Genomic DNA, 17,751 nt, shown 5'->3' with positions numbered 1-17,751 from the left:
CCACATGCAGCTGCTGGGTGACCTTGGGCCAGTCACACTTCTCTGAAGTCTCTCAGCCCCACTCACCTCACAGAGTGTTTGTTGTGGGAGAGGAAGGGAAAGGAGAATGTTAGCCGCTTTGAGACTCCTTCAGGTAATGATAAAGCGGGATATCAAATCCAAACTACTACTACTACTACTACTACTACTACTACTACTCTTCTTCTTCTTCTTCTTCTTCTTCTTCTTCTTCTTCTTCTTCTTCTTCTTCTTCTTCTTCTTCTTTCAATGCTACCAAGGGAAAAAAGGCCTGAGAAAATGTGGCGTAAGATACCACCATCCCATCGCGTTTCCACCCCCATCGTTCAGCCCGGACACTGAGGTCCAGCGCCAAGGGCCTTCAGGCAGTTCCCTCACTGTGAGAAGCCAAGTTACAGGGAACCAGGCAGAGGGCCTTCTCGGTAGTGGCACCCTCCCTGTGGAACGCCTTCCCACCAGATGTCAAAGAGAACAACAATCAGACTTTTAGAAGACATCTGAAGGCAGCCCTGTTTAGGGAAGCTGTTAATGTTTGATGCATTACTGTATTTTAATATTTTGTTGGAAGCCGACCAGAGTAGCTGGGGAAGCCCAGCCAGATGGGCAGGGTATAAATAATAAATTATTATTATATTATCATGTTTTGAGCGACACCCTTCCGCAGGAGATCAACTGTTATTATTCTCCTGTAAAAACACAGGCCAAAGGAGGTAACAGACTTTATCCTCTACGTCCTGAGAGACAGCGCGGATTAGCGCTTGCAGAACCACATTGCAAAATCCAGGCAAGGTGTGAATTTTTTAAGGTGGGTGTGGTTCAGAAAACGGGGATGAGCTAGATGTGCTTTTAAATGTGAACTGAATTGAGCTTATCCCTCTTCCCTGGTTAGTACTGATTCCAGGTTTTGTTAGGGCTTTTGGACCAGACCCAGTCCCTGGCCCCACTCTGCCACAATTATCACCAGCTGCTTCCTCATCATTGCTCCTATTGGCTGGCTTGCCAGGCAGAGAGCCAATGAGCAAGCAAGAAGTAACATCTGCTCCTCCTCCTTCTCATCATTGTCTATCAAGGACTGGACTAAAAAGGAATGGTGGAGACCGTCTCTCCCTTCTCCTGAACCTTCCCGAGAAGAGGAGGACAGTATAGATTTACAACAGTGGTTTGCAGAGGGTCACAGCTCAGGGACAGAAGAGGGGCAAAGCTGGGAAGTAACGGGAGAAGCAGAGCAGGAACAGCTGGCTGACACATTATCACTAGAGAGCATTCCAGACCCCCCTTCTCCCAGAACATGGCGAGCGATGAAAGTAGGAGAGCAGAGAGCCCAGAGGCAATTGTCCCTAAGCAGTGCTGGATTTATGTATAAACTAAATAGGCTATAGTTTAGGGCCCCAGTCTCTTGGGGGGGGGCAAGAAATTAAAGGAAAAATAAACTGGATGTACATTTCCAAAAATAAGATAAAAAACAAATAAAATAAAACCTACACACAGCAACAGTGTTTTGTAGGCTCCTATGATGTAAGTAATGGACCCCGCTTGCTAGCCTGCTCCCTAAATTATCACTGGTTTGCTCATTTCTATATATAGGGTCCCTACATTCTGCATGGACTGGTTACAGTGGTACCTCTGGTTATTAACTTTATTCGTTCCGGGAATCTGTTCCTAACCTGAAACCATTCTGAACCTGAGGTACCACTTTAGCTAATGGGGCCTCCCACTGCCGCCGCACGATTCTCATCCTGAAGCAAAGTTCTTAACCCGAGGTACTACTTCTGGGTTAGCGGAGTCTGTAACCTGAAGTGTTTGTAACCTGAGGTACCACTGTATTTTTTTATGTGCAAATGGCTTTAGATACTTATTAGGTCCATAAATTACCATATAGCATATATTCAACAACAACAAAAACAGCGACAATTTGTTGTTGACAAAGGACAGCTGGACATATAAAGGACCCCATTACCTTCAGTAGAATCATAGAATCATAGAATCATAGAGTTGGAAGAGACCACAAGGGCCATCGAGTCCAACCCCCTGCCAAGCAGGAAACACCATCAGAGCACTCCTGACATATGGTTGTCAAGCCTCTGCTTAAAGACCTCCAAAGAAGGAGACTCCACCACACTCCTTGGCAGCAAATTCCACTGTCGAACAGCTCTTACTGTCAGGAAGTTCTTCCTAATGTTTAGGTGGAATCTTCTTTCTTGTAGTTTGGATCCATTGCTCCGTGTCCGCTTCTCTGGAGCAGCAGAAAACAACCTTTCTCCCTCCTCTATGTGACATCCTTTTATATATTTGAACATGGCTATCATATCACCCCTTAACCTCCTCTTCTCCAGGCTAAACATGCCCAGTTCCCTTAGCCGTTCCTCATAAGGCATCGTTTCCAGGCCTTTGACCATTTTGGTTGCCCTCCTCTGGACATGTTCCAGTTTGTCAATGTCCTTCTTGAACTGTGGTGCCCAGAACTGGACACAGTACTCCAGGTGAGGTCTGACCAGAGCAGAATACAGTGGTACTATTACTTCCCTTGATCTAGATGCTATACTCCTATTGATGCAGCCCAGAATTGCATTGGCTTTTTTAGCTGCCGCGTCACACTGTTGGCTCATGTCAAGTTTGTGGTCAACCAAGACTCCTAGATCCTTTTCACATGTAGTGCTCTCAAGCCAGGTGTCACCCATCTTGTATTTGTGCCTCTCATTTTTTTTGCCCAAGTGCAATACTTTACATTTCTCCCTGTTAAAATTCATCTTGTTTGTTTTGGCCCAGTTCTCTAATCTGTCAAGGTCGTTTTGAAGTGTGTTCCTGTCCTCTGGGGTGTTAGCCACCCCTCCCAGTTTGGTGTCATCTGCAAATTTGATCAGGATGCCCTTGAGTCCATCATCCAAGTCGTTGATAAAGATGTTGAATAAGACCGGGCCCAAGACAGAACCCTGTGGCACCCCACTAGTCACTCTTCTCCAGGATGAAGAGGAACCATTGATGAGCACCCTTTGGGTTCGGTCAGTCAGCCAGTTACAAATCCACTGAGTGGTAGCATAGTCAAGACCGCATTTTACCAGCTTCTTTACAGAATATCATGGGGCACCTTGTCAAATGCCTTGCTGAAATCAAGGTAGGCTACATCCACTGCGTTCCCTTCATCTACCAGGCTTGTAATTCTGTCAAAAAACGAGATCAGGTTAGTCTGACATGACTTATTTTTCAGAAATCCATGCTGACTATTGGTGATCACAGCATTCCTTTCCAGGTGCTCACAGACTGTTTGCTTAATGATCTGCTCCAGAATCTTCCCTGGTATTGATGTCAGACTGACTGGGCGGTAATTATTTGGGTCCTCTCTTTTCCCCTTTTTGAAAATAGGGACAACATTTGCCCTCCTCCAGTCTGCCGGGACTTCGCCTGTTCTCCAGGAATTCTCAAAGATGACTGCCAGTGGTTCTGAAATCACATCTGCCAGTTCTTTTAATACTCTTGGATGCAGTTCATCTGGCCCTGGAGACTTGAATACATCTAGACTAGCCAAGTATTCTTGTACTATCTCCTTAGTTATTCTGGGCTGTGTTTCCTCTGCTGAATCATTTGCTCCAAATTCTTCAGGTCGGGCATTGTTTTCTTTATCGGAGAAGACTGAGGCAAAGAAGGCATTGAGGAGTTCAGCCCTTTCTGTGTCCCCTGTTTGCATTTCACCATCTTCTCCTCTGAGTGACCCCACTGTTTCTTTGTTCTTCCTTTTGCTACGAACATACCCATAAAAGCCTTTTTTGTTGCTTTTAACCTCTCTAGCAAGCCTGAGTTCATTCTGTGCTTTAGCTTTTCTGACTTTGTGTCTACACGTGCTGGCTATTTGTTTGAATTCCTCTTTGGTGGTTTCCCCCCTTTTCCATTTTTTGTACACATCCTTTTTTAATCTTAACTCAGTTAAAAGTTCTTTAGATAGCCACCCTGGCTTCTTTAGGCACCTTCCATGTTTCCGTCTCATTGGTATTGCCTGAAGTTGTGCTTTTACTATCTCCCTCTTAACAAACTCCCAGCCATCATGAACTCCCTTTCCTTTTAGTATTACTGTCCATGGGATCTCACCCAGCACTTCCCTAAGTTTTATGAAGTCGGCTTTCTTAAAGTCGAGAAATTGAGTCCTAGTATGCTTGGCTGCTCCTTTCCGCTGTATAGTAAACTTCAGAAGAGCATGATCACTCGCGCCTAATGATCCTTCCACTTCTACCCCACTAACCAGGTCATCAACATTGGTTAGGACCAGATCTAAAATGGCTGTTCCTCTTGTAGCTTCTCCCACTTTCTGGACAATGAAGTTGTCTGCAAGGCCAGTGAGGAATCTGTTTGACCTTATGCTCTTGGCTGAGTTTGACATCCAACAAATATCCGGGTAATTGAAGTCCCCCATTACTACTATCTCCCTTCCTTTTGCATGCTTGGCCATCTGTTCCAGGAAGGCATCATCTATGTCCTCCGTTTGGCTTGGGGATCTATAGTAAACTCCCACAATGAGGTCACTGTTATTCTTCTCTCCCTTAATTTTGACCCAAATGCTCTCACTTTGGCTTTGAGGTTCTAAATCTTGGATCTCTTCACAGGTATACACATCCCTGACATATAACGCCACTCCTCCTCCTTTCTTGTCTGGTCTGTTTCTCTGAAATAGATTGTATCCCTCCATTATTACATTACAATCGTGGGACTTATCCCACCAGGTTTCAGTGATGCCTATTATGTCATATTTAGTTTGCTGTACCAAGAGCTCAAGCTCATCTTGTTTATTTCCCATACTTTGCGCATTAGTGTACAGACATTGAAGTCCATTAATCATTCCCCCGTGTCTCTTATTTAAGGATTTTTTCCTCCCACCACTAGGTCTGCGTGCTGTTTGCTCCATTCGGTCTATGACATTTGGATGATCATCTTCATCAATTGATAGACTCCTACCTTCAGGAACACTGTCTCCCTCCCCCACATTAGTCAGTTTAAAGCCCTCCTGATGAGGTTTCTGAGATTTTTTGCAAAAACATTCCTACCAACCGTTGTGAGGTGCAGCCCATCGCTTGCCAGAAGTCCATCTTCAAGAAACTGCATTCCGTGATCTAAGAATCCAAACCGTTCCTGTTTACACCATTTGCGAAGCCAGTTGTTCACTTCCACTATTTTTCCCTCTCTCCCTGGGCCACGTCGTTCAACTGGGAGGACAGATGAGATGACAATTTGTGCATTTAATTGCTTCAATTTCCTGCCCAGAGCCTCGTAATCTCTTTTGATCTTCTGGAGGCTATTGCTTGCAGTGTCATTGGTTCCCACATGAACCAAGAGGAAGGGGTATTTGTCAGTGGGTTTTATGATTCCTTGCAGTCGTTCAGTTACATCTTGGATCTTAGCCCCAGGGAGACAGCACACTTCCCGAGACATCTTGTCAGGCCCACAGATCACTGCTTCTGTTCCCCTCAGTAGGGAATCCCCTATCACCACTACACGCCTCCTCTTAGGTCTGGTCGGGGTTCTTCCGTGAGCTGTCCGTTCCAAGGTCGCCTGCACATTCCCTGAAGACTGCCTTTGCTGCTCGTCTTCATATACCTGATCGACTGTAATGAGGGAGAGATCCTCAAATGGAGTCTGCTCTTCGTCTTCCATGCTAGGGGAAAGGACCTCAAAGCGATTGCGTATTTCTAAACAATCAGAGCGAACCCTGGGCCTCCTACTTCTTTGAGTCACGTTTCTCCATATATCTGGCTCCTGTGTTGGTGAACTAGCCTCCTTCTCAGGGGAGTCCCCTGTCTCCTCCTTGGTGGAGACGGTGTGCTCTGTTGCTTCCAAGGAGAGCTCCAGCTCTCTAATTCTTTGGAGCGTAGCTACACGTTCCTCCAGTTGCTGGACTTTGTCTTTTAAGAGGGCAATCAACATGCAATTGCTGCAGGTAAAGCTGCCTGCAACCTTTGGCAAGATGGCAAACATTGCGCAGGAACCACAGGCGACTGCAGCTGTTCCCTCACCCTCCATCTTGAGAAGGTGTCGTTGGGGGTGACTACAGCGGTCCTCCATCATAAAAAGCGTGAAGACAGGACAAATAAATCCCCCCAAATAAACCTATATCTCCCCCAACAAACGTTTGAGACTAGCTCCCCTAAATCTAAAAGATGGATCAAACTGCGCGCGCCGCTAGGCGCGCGCCGCTGCCCTACAAGCTCTGACAAGCTCCTCCCACAGCTAATCCCCTACCTCAACAGAAGCCCTGCCCCCTCTGACCTTTGCACAGAGAAAGCAGCTAATCAGCCACAAGAAACTCACACAAGAAAACCCTTTTTTGTTCCTTCTTCAGCCGCTGCCCTACAAGCTCTGACAAGCTCCTCCCACAGCTAATCCCCTACCTCAACAGAAGCCCTGCCCCCTCTGACCTTTGCACAGAGAAAGCAGCTAATCAGCCACAAGAAACTCACACAAGAAAACCCTTTTTTGTTCCTTCTTCAGCCGCTGCCCTACAAGCTCTGACAAGCTCCTCCCACAGCTAATCCCCTACCTCAACAGAAGCCCTGCCCCCTCTGACCTTTGCACAGAGAAAGCAGCTAATCAGCCACAAGAAACTCACACAAGAAAACCCTTTTTGTTCCTTCTTCAGCCGCTGCCCTACAAGCTTAAGGCCTCATCAAACCTAAATCTGGCCCTGTCCCTAAGCTATTTGACCCCATCTACACCAAACTGTATCTTTCTCACTAAACTTTGTACATAATTGTCTATTGTATTATTTAACATTACTTTTAATATATTAGTGGCCCTGCGGTGATTTTAGTTTATAAATTTTATTGTCTAATGTTTCAATTTGTATATTAAGGAGTTTCTATAGCATTGTGCAGATTAGGTCATGTTTTGGCAATGTAAATGTTTTCAGTTTTTGTATCAAACTAGTATATATTTTATGGAATGACATTGTATGACACTTTTTGGGAATCCCAACTGGTGAGGATGCTACTGCACTCAGACCCTTCTTGTGGGTTCCCCATAGCAGCAGCAGGAGGAGGAGTTTGGATTTGATATCCCGCTTTATCACTACCCGAAGGAGTCTCAAAGCGGCTCACAATCTCCTTTCCCTTCCTCCCCCACAACAAACACTCTGTGAGGTGAGTGGGGCTGAGAGACTTCAGAGAAGTGTGACTGGCCCAAGGTCACCCAGCAGCTGCATGTGGAGGAGCGGAGACGCGAACCCTTTTCACCAGATTACAAGTCTACCGCTCTTAACCACTACACCACACTGGTTCTGGTGGCATCTGGTGGACCACCATGAGAACAGAATGTTGCACTAGATGGGACTTTGGTCTGCTCCATCAGGTCTCGTCTTACAGGTGGAGTACAGGATCAGGTTTAAGGTGCTGGTTTTAACCTTTAAAGCCCCATGCAGTCTAGGACCCTCGTAGCTACAGGACCGCGTGTCCTGTATGTCCCACGGAGGACCTTACGGTCCTCAAACAAAAACATCTTGGAGGTCATGGGCCACGGGGAGGTTAGGCTGGCCTCAACCAGAACCAGAGCTTTTTCAGCTGTGGCTCCAATCTGGTGGAACTCTCTGTCACAAGTCCTTCGGGACTTGACATCTTTCCGCAGGGCCTGCAAGACAGAGCTGTTCCACCAGGCCTTTGGCCAAGGCACAACCTGACCCCCCTCCTTCTGTAATCCTCACAGAACTCTAGCCCAACGGTTGCCATCAATTTGATTTGAACTGATTTTATAATGAATTGGTTTTAGAACGCTGTATTATTTTACTGTTGTTAGCCGCTCTGAGCCTGGCTTCGGCTGGGGAAGGCGGGATATAAATAAAATTATTATTATTATTAGTTGTTGTTGTTATCAATTCCTGCACCAGCCCAGATACTAGACTCCTTTCCACTCCTTTCCTATGAGCAAGCCATGGCTCAGAGAATAGCAGGGATTGTAAAATGCGGTGTGAGGATTTGCTGTGGGTGTGGACTCATCATTCATGTCTCCCGATCATGGAAATTTGCTGTCAGTTGCACCTGCATTTTATTTCCATGTAACCACCCACCCTCCGCTACTTCTCCCAAAGGTGTGTCTCCCCTCCCACTTCCATTGGATGCTCCCCGAAACCTCGAGGAGAATAAAGGCTTCATTCTAGAACGCCTCTCTTCTCTGAAGCCCTACTTGAAAGAGTCCTTGTTGCAGAAGAGCTGAGCTGGGCACTTTTCTCCTCTTCGCCTCCTCGCCATTTCCACAGGCACATTCCTCGCTGCCTCTCCATCATCATCTCCTCCTCTCTCTTTCCCTCTTGTGACATTTATCAAGATGAACAAGTACCTTCTCCTGGGATTTTCCGTTCTGATCTTCTGCTCAGTTGGTAAGTGCCAGCTTTTATAAGAAAGGAGGGCCGTGTGTGTGTGTGTGTGTGTGTGTGTGTGTTTCCTGGAAACATTTGTGCGAATAATAGTGAACAGAAAGGGACTGTGTAAAAAAAAAAAGATAGAGAGAGAGATGGTAGATAGATAGATAGACAGACAGACAGAAGACAGACAGACAGACAGATAGATGTCAGACTACAGTGGTACCTCAGGTTAAGTACTTAATTCGGTCCGGAGGTCTGTACTTAACCTGAAACTGTTCTTAACCTGAAGCACCACTTTAGCCAATGGGGCCTCCTGCTGCTGCTGCACCGCCGGAGCACGATTTCTGTTCTCATCCTGAAGCAAAGTTCTTAACCTGAAGCACTATTTCTGGGTTAGCAGAGTCTGTAACCTGAAGCGTATGTAACCCAATGTACCACTGTAGTCAATTAAGTTTTAAGAAAAGAGGGAGAATGGGTGGCATTTTATCTCCCTCATTTCGTCTACACTCCAGGAGTTCACCTGGAGAGAATAATCTGTCTGTAGGTGGCTCAGGTTTGCCATTCTGCTCTATGTGGTGTTGGTGGTTCAGCAGCACAAGCTCTGACAGTTATAGTGTGTGCAGGGGTTAGGGAAAGGAGAGAAGGTCACCTCAGAGAGCATTTAAATGCAAAACTACTTAATTTGCACCTTCCGAAACAACTCACCTGTGTGAATTTTGCAATGCAGTCCTCCAAGCAAGTAATGCATACAACAATGTGTGCATTAGGGTAATGTGTGCACAACATGCGTCTATTTGTGCAAATAACACAGAGAAAGACATTGTATTAGCGGGAGTGACCTGCGGGGATGTTTTTGTGAGGACGCTTAAAAAATGCTAAAGTGGAAATGTGTTTAGCTGAATCGAATTGGAAAGATGAAATGCTGACAGAAACTGAAATCAACCGATTCACCTTTTACTAGTGGGAGTACATAGGGGTGGATCCAACCAAATCATATTCAGAGGAGACCCTCGATTAGATATAAGTTAGTTATGTCCATTAATTTCAATGTGTCTACTCTGGGTAAGACTAACACTGGCTGCCTCCCTTTTAAAAAAAAAGTGAATGGAAAGGATTGTGAATGGAAAGGTGAGCCAGGCATTAACTTGTGTTCATGTTAAGTTTGAAATTTTGAATAAGGATACTTTCTCGCCCCCTTGTGAGTGTTGCTGGAGGTTTATAGTTTTCTGTTTACGACAGGTCTAGTGGAGGCTCTCTTGAGTCAAGCAAGCCAGCAAGCAAACAAAAACTGTTACTACTTAATGAGTTTTGATAAGGCAATCATCTTAATGATTATTCTGCATTGTTTTAAATAGTGTTTTGTTATTTATTGTGTGTGTATATATACATGAGCGCACGCACATAGAGAGAGAGAGCTGTAGAAGGCCATTATATTTTATGAGAAGTGACATATACAGTGGTACCTCTGGTTACGAACCTAATTCGTTCCGGAGGTCCGTTCTTAACCTGAAACTGTTCTTAACCTGAGGTACCACTTTAGCTAATGGGGCCTCCCGCTGCTGCCACACGATTTCTGTTCTCATCCTGAGGTAAAGTTCTTAACCGGAGGTACTATTTCTGGGTTAGCGGAGTCTGTAACCTGAAGCGTCTGTAACCTGAAGCGTCTGTAACCTGAAGCGTCTGTAACCCGAGGTACCACTGTAGTTACTTTTAATAACTCAAGCAATGTTCCAGAGACAACCTCCCCCTTCATATTCCCTTCATATTCCCTTCCCTGATTTTAACACCTTTGTGAAATGTCTCATGGACCCCATTTTTAAAGGACTGCCTGGGCTTCTTGGGAGAGGAACAGGACTCCGTACAGGTGTGCCTAAGGCGTCGCTCCTCCTCAGCATATCCAGGCACCACTAACAATCTCGGAAATCTCTCCAAGCTGCTTACATCTCCACACATTCCATTACTCTTCGTCCCTTTCTGCAATCTTTCCATCTATTTCTGAGCTCAGCACATCCAGCCCACAATGGAGGAGCTAGGATTTTCACAGCGTTCACATTTCAGCTCCAGGTACAACAGTTATCGCCCTTCATCTCAACATTAACCCACCCATCTGCCATATTCCATAATGGAAAATAAATGCACTAACCATAATATCCAGTGCTGCCTGCTGGAGAAATCTGTTTGGGTGTGGAATCTTCATTGCTTTGGAGCTTTGAAGAACTCAGAAAACAATCCATTTAACCACAGGTGCATCATTCATTTAGGAAAGGGGAGTGTTGGTAATTGTGCTAGGGAGGGGTGAATGACTCAGCCACTGAAAAACAGAGCCTTATAAAAAGGTCTCTCACGAGTGCCTTGCCCTCTGTAAAAGAAGGAAGCCCAGTCTGGAGGAGAAAAGAAGATGAGGAGCATGAAAGCCAATCAAAATTCCTGGCATCTCCGAAACTATGGCTGCAGCCACACCTCAAACTGCCCACTATGGTCCTCAAAAACTTTTCCCAGAAGGACTGAAAAAGTTCCCCCACCCCTGCTCCAAACTGCTTGCATAAAACATAGGCCGCATCCATACCATACGTTAAAGACACTTGACTTTCCCCACATGTCCCTGGAAACCGTGGTTTGCTAAGGATGCTGGGGATTGTAGTTCTGTGAGGGGTAAACTGTGGTTCACAGGATCCTTTGGAGGAAGCCACTTTAAAAGTGCTTTCAGTGTATTACATGGATGCGATCAAAGAACTATTGAGCTGGGTACAGTGGTACCTCGGGTTAAGAACTTAATTTGCTCTGGAGGTCTGTTCTTAACCTGAAACTGTTCTTAACCTGAGGTACCACTTTAGCAAATGGGGCCTCCTGCTGCTGTTGTGCAGTTTCTGTTCTCATCCTGAGGTAAAGTTCTTAACCCGAGGTACTATTTCTGGGTTAGCGGAGTCTGTAACCTGAAGCGCCTGTAACCCAAGGTACCTCTGTATTTAGAATGAAAGAAGAAGATGTAATAACACTTCACCACGGAATAATCTGCCTAAAACAGTCTATTTAGCCCCTTTCACCCCTGCACAGAAATGATGCAGTCCCTATTGGGCAGTGCCTATGATAACATGCATCCTCTTTTTTTAAATTGACTTGTAATTTTAAAAGGTTATCTTAACCATTTGACAAAAGATCTACAATATTGTGGAATAAAGGGCAGGAGAGGAGTATGTTTAGTTAGACACTGTTCTGCACATCAGACTTTATTTTTAAAAACCCAAGATTACTTCTCCTTTTCAGTAATCAGAATATTGCAAGTTACAGGTAGGTAGCCGTGTTGGTCTGCCGTAGTCGAAACAAAATAAAAATATTCCTTCCAGTAGCACCTTAGAGACCAACTAAATTTGTTATTGCTCATATTAATAACAAACTTAGTTGGTCTCTAAGGTGCTACTGGAAGGAATTTTTTTATTTTGTTTCAAAATATTGCAGTTCAGTGAGTGAAATTACCCATATCAGGAACTGGTCACGGATCTGGTCTGCTCAACTCCATTTTATGTATCTTCACGAGTGTCAATGTGGTGCCCTCTAGTTGTTGTCGGATCTAAAATTCATATCGGCTCCAGCATGACCAATGGGCACGGATTATGGGAGTTCTAGCCCAACAACAGCAATAATAATAATAATAATAATAATAATAATAATAATAATAATTTATTATTTGTACCCCGCCCATCTGGCTGGGTTTCCCCAGCCACTCCCAGCTAGAGGGAATCCTCTTTTTCCAGAACATAATACAGTGGTACCTTGGGTTACAGATGCTTCAGGTTGCAGACACTTCAGGTTACAACTCCACTACTCCAGAAATAATACCTCAGGTTAAGAACTTTACCTCAGGATGAGAACAGAAATTGCATGCTGGTGGTGCAGCAGCAGTGGGACGCCCCATTAGCTGAAGTGGTACCTCAGGTTAAGAACAGTTTCAGGTTAAGAACGGACCTCCAGAACAAATTAAGTTCTTAACCTGAGGTACCACTGTACCTACAAGGAATTGACCCAGGATGGATTACTATAGGCATGCTGCTGATTGATAGATGAGGACTTTTTGTGGATTGGGCGTACTTGCCTATCGGTTCCCTATTTCACGTCTCACTTCATGACGTGAGTGTTTGACAGGTTTCTGGTACATGTAACTGCGACGGGAAGCATCCATGCTCCAAGCTGGGCAGGGAAAGGAAGCCTTCTGCTTTAGGAACAGAAGAACTGGATAAGGCCCAAAGCCCATCTAGCCTAGCATCCTTCTCTCACGATCTCCAACCAGATGACCGTGGAAAGTCTTGCAAGCAACAGCACACACCTCACTTGCGATTCCCAGCCACTGGCATTTTGAAGCATAGTGCCTCTCACACTATGAAGGGGGCGGTTGCTGCTGCTTTTAATTAATCTTCTGTTGGGAAAGAGAGCACAATGTTTCCGCAGGACCTGCTTCAAAGCTGGAGAGAGTCGCTTGAGCAGATTAGCAAAATGCCTCTCGCCAGAGTGTTCTTGTCCCAGTTCCAGCTTGCTGTTATTTCTACCATGTGTGTTAATCCCAGCAATGATTCATGTGCTGCTATCCTAGAGCATTCTCAGTGGTGTTAATTAAACTCTCTTACAAACGTGTGACTATTCTTTTGGGACGTCCTGGTCTACCTCTCTCTTTTTAAACTTTATTATTCTTATTGTTTAGGGAGGGGCCACTCTCAGCGTTAAACTTTTTTATTTATCTTGAGTTCTTAGCATTTTGCCTTTGACTTGTCTTAGGTTAACAGAAAATAATAGAAATATTTAGAAAATCAACTTTGCGTTTAGTTTTTTTAAATATTTTGTATTGATTTTTTAATTTCAGGTAACTTCTATTTTAATCAAAAGATATACACACACACAAAGAGATACTAAAACAAACTGCAGAACACTTGTAAATGAAGTTGTTTGTTTACAAGATTTATAACCCACCCAACTTTCCAAGTTGCTCAAAGCTATATAGGCATTACTCCGAACCCTCCTTAAGCTCATAGAGATCATAGAATTGTAGAGTTAGAAGGGACCTTGAGGATCATCTAGTCCAGCCTTTCTCAACTTTTGGGGGGTCCCCAGATGTTGTTGAACTACAACTCCCATCACCCCTAGCTGGCAAGGCCCGAGCTCAGGGAAGATGGGAGTTGTAGTCCAACAACATCTGGGGACCCACAGGTGGAGAACCGCTGATTCTAGTCCAACCCCCTGCAGTGCAGGAATATGTAGCTGTCCTTTTCTGCTAGGAGGGTGACCAAGGTTCAAAGTCCCACTCAAAGATTCAGGAATGAATTGCAGAGGTAGGAAAAAGTATGAGGGTTATCCAGCTACATCATACTCAAGAGCAGACCCACCTAAACAAATGAACGTGAATTACTTAGGTGCATGGATTTTAACGGATCTGCCCTGAATATGAACAGTGTTAAAATATCACCCAGTGCATTTTAAGAGTTCGTTGTGGCTGCTTTTTTAAATATACCTCGCTATAATCACAGCTGTGTTATCAACACAGGGCAAACAGGCATCCTTTTGCAGCGAAGATTTATGAGCTTCCTGCGGTTTCCTCCCCTAAAACCGAAACCACGGCACGTCTATCTCTTCTTTTTTCAGCACAAGGTCTGATGTGCAAAGTTTGTAAATTCAAAGTCGGCGACCTCTGCTTCGATTCCGATGAACCCTGCAAAGCCGATGAGGGCCAGTACTGCGAAACAACCAAAGTCTATACAGGTGAGACTGGGAAAGAGAGATTCCTCTGGTGTTTGAGCATACAATACATAGAACTGTGGTTAGAAGGGAACCCCAAAGGTCATCTAATCCAACCCCTGCAACGCAGCCACCCCAGCTAATCCCAGCCTCCCATCCTCCTTCCATAACCTGGAACGGTCCAGGTCAGCCTTATGCTGGCTGGGGCTCATGGGAGTTGTAGTCCAAAACTTCTGGTCAAGGCAGTGCTGGGATATCTCAGTTGTGCAGTGGTGAGTAATGAGCCCCTCCCCCAAAGGAAAGGGTGCAGCACTCAGATCTCTCCAAATATCTCTGTAACACAGGATTGGATTTCATAAAATCATAGCCTTGTAGAGTTGGAAGGGACCACCAGAGTTCATCTCATCCAACCCCCCCTGCAATCCAGGGATCTTTTGCCAAACGTGGGGATTGAACCCACGAGCCTGAGATTAAGAGACTCATGCTGTACAAACTGAGCCACTTCTGGATTTTTTTTTTAAAAAAACCCAAATCATTCGAGACCTGCCAGACCAAACCAAAGGCCCATCGAGCCAACCATCTGATTCTCACAATAGTCAACCTTGTGCCACTCTTGACCCCGCCCCCCACAAGTAGGAGATGATTGCAGTAGCACGCTCCTGCTTGTGATAATTCGGAGGCACGTTGCCTTCTGACAGAGCATTCATCCTTCTGCAGAGGTCTCCTGCATTCAAACTGCTCCCTCCAAATGGAGCATTCCCCCCCCTTCAGAAAAAGTGCTGTGGATTCAAACAGTTCCCTCTGAATGGACTTCAAAGGGGTTCCCGGCAACTACCAATCAAAGTTCAGAGGAGGCTGGCAGTAGCCGCCACTCAGCTGATCGGCAGTTACGGCAAATCTGTTTGAAGGTGCCCTTCCAGTAGCGATCAGCTGCTTGGTGCTGAAAGTGCCTCTTCAAAGGAGCTTTCCTTCCTTCACATCTGTTTGGGGAAGTTTTAAATGTTTGATGTTTTGTAGCTTTATTGTTATTATTATTAATATTCTGCCAGAAACCGCCCAGAGTGGCGGGGAAACGCAGCCAGATGGGTGGGGTATAAATGATAAATCATCATCATCATCACACACCTCTTCCTCCTCTGCCATCAGGTAGAATAAAGCTCTTCACCAAACATGGCTGTGGCAAGTACGCAGAGCTCTGCAACAAGACTGAGCAGAGGGACAACGTCTTTGACATGAACTATAACCGCACGTGCTGCAACTTCGACTTGTGCAATGGAGCAGCCGCGACCAATCCCAGTCTCCCGTTCTTCGCTGGCCTCAGCTTGGCCCTGGGGTGGTGGCTGGCCCACTAAGATTGAGGAGTAGCAGTGATGTTCTTCCCACTAACAGACCCTCTGCATCACCTCGACCTCCTTCGAGCCTGCGGCGTGTGCCCATGTGCCAAAATTTCCCTCGCATGTGCGGATTTCAAATCTTCCCACCTCGCTCACTGCCTCTCCTGTAGGCTTGGTTAACTTGTGGACCCTCCAAGCCCAATGCAACCTGCCTGCCATCAGCAATGGTCCACCAGAGGACCATCAGCAATGGTCCACCAGTCTCCTCTTCCCTCTACTCTACCTGGGGAGCTTTGACAAGCATAGCTGGTGGGTTGTGTTTGGCTTGTTGGGTCACAGGAATGTTAGGCCTTGCCTACTCTGTGTATCAGTGTTGGGGAGACTTTTTTCCAGACCGGGCACCATATTCCCTTCTGGGGGCCAAATGGCTGTGGTGGGCGGGGCCAGAGGCAAAAGTGGGAGGAGCAACGGGTGCAATTCCTCCCCTCCTTTGTACAGTAGGATCGTTTATGGACACACTCGCACGCCCCTCCACACCCTCTGCTGACTGGAATATGCCTTCACACTCTTGCTTGCCCAAAGGGAAGATAGTGTTAGTTTCTGTTTCTCACTGTGCAGCAGTGCTTCTCTATGGAAGCAGAGAGCAACTGAACAAAGGAACAAAGGCAACAGGAAACCAGTAACGTCACATCCGTCTCTAGTCTCCCGTGAGACTGCCAATAGCCTGGGCTGTCTGTGGAATGTAAACACAGTCCTGTGACTTGCAGCAGCTGCACAGTGAGAAACAGAAACTAACATCAACCATCCTCTGCTACCACTTGTTGGAAAAATGCCCCCGGGAAGCATGCCAACTTCCCAAGACACTGGGGCTTCTCTCCGGTCGTCACTCTCTGGCTGGAATCATCCCTCAGTCCAGAGAGACCGGTATTAAGCGGCCCCTCCGTCCTGAGAGGAGCACACTAATCTTCTGGCATCCCATCACAGAAGAAAGAGACAGTCCGTAGTCTACTCACTACTTTATTAAGACTGTACACGCAGCTCTTACAAGCATGACTGCTCTCCTGAGCAGCAAACACAAGAGTCTCCGACTCGACTCACACTTCGGCTCAGAAGCGAAAGTAACTCTCCGGTTACATGAGAACTGGCAGAGACTTCCTGTCTCACGCTCAGAGACATCACATGATGGCAACACTGTAGCTGCTCTTCGCAGCTGGTGAGATATGTAATCCCAACATATAGAGAGAGGTGGTGGAGTGAGTGTGTCCTGGGGAGAGGGGGTGTGGCCTAGGGAGATCTTGGAATTTCTCCATCCATCACCCACCTACCAAGCAGCTTTTGAAAATTCAAAACCAGGTAATTTAGGCTGTACCTGTGAACTCTTCTCTGTTTTGTTCAAACTGATGATGAAAGTAAACCCAAGCAGAAAGGCCTGCCTGCCTTGCTCCATGTGTTCATTAAGCCTAAGTAGGTGCAACGCAGACCGCAGGACATCGCTTCCTTATTCACCCCTGCCCCCCTCTCCTCCACACCCTGTTTTGTTTCCCCTTCATCAGATTTTTAAAATTGTGAGCTCCTTAGGGGCAGAGTGGGTTTTGTGCTCTGGAAAGCACATTGTAGACTGGTGGCGCCAGGTAAATAAAAAGAGTGATAATTCAACCCATGTTCGTAACACATGGCCTACATGCCAAAGAAGACAGGGACAGCTGCCTCTTAACAGGTGTTGCTCAGGAATTCTAAGAAACCCCCAAACCAGTGCAGTTTTGAAATTGGTGGTTAAAACAAGGAACCTGCTCCTTGGTCTCAGGAACCAAAATTTCTGAACAGCCCAGTCCACCATCTTGACTCAAAATAGCATCTGTCTGTGTCCAAAACGTAGACCTTCTCCTTGATCTCTGGAGTCACTCTGCAAAATTTGGTTACGCTTTCTTAAGAGCAGAGGCGTACCTAGCCTCCGCCATCTTGATTCAAAATGGCGGCCGGCATCCAAACAGCTATTGCAAACACCACCCCTCACCTCAGGAACCCTAACGCCAAGTTTGATAACAATATCTCTAGAGGTGGCTGGACCTATAGGCAGCAGACAGACAGATTGGCAAACTGCTTTCCAAAATATATAATAGTGATAAATATATATGAGTATGTATGTGTGGGAAGGAGAATGGCATTGTGTAGACCAAAGGTAGCAATGTGTGAGTAAGACGGTGGCATTGGGTGCGTAAGAGCGAAGAATCCCGTTTTTTCCAGGAGACACACAGCGGGGTGGGTGGAGTAAAGACAACTGTAGCCACTTGCAATCCTTTCCACAGTTTAATTTCCGCCACGAGGCAGAGGTAGGGCTTTCCCATT

The 17,751-nt window shown here is 45.9% G+C and overlaps 1 protein-coding gene across 1 annotated transcript; it reads left to right on the top strand.

Annotated features, from left to right (window-relative positions):
* The first annotated feature begins 8,083 nt into the window (after nucleotides 1-8,083).
* LOC128409159 (lymphocyte antigen 6 complex locus protein G6c-like) lies at nucleotides 8,084-17,030 on the top strand. Its single transcript, XM_053379413.1, has 3 exons — nucleotides 8,084-8,365; nucleotides 13,979-14,095; nucleotides 15,218-17,030. The coding sequence occupies exons 1-3, from the start codon at nucleotides 8,314-8,316 to the stop codon at nucleotides 15,421-15,423; spliced, it is 375 nt and encodes a 124-aa protein (XP_053235388.1). The 5' UTR covers nucleotides 8,084-8,313; the 3' UTR covers nucleotides 15,424-17,030.
* Nucleotides 17,031-17,751: the final 721 nt, after the last annotated feature.

Source organism: Podarcis raffonei, chromosome 2 (assembly GCF_027172205.1).
Source record: "Podarcis raffonei isolate rPodRaf1 chromosome 2, rPodRaf1.pri, whole genome shotgun sequence".
NCBI lineage: Eukaryota > Metazoa > Chordata > Lepidosauria > Squamata > Lacertidae > Podarcis > Podarcis raffonei.
This window is presented reverse-complemented; position numbering and strand designations above follow the sequence as displayed.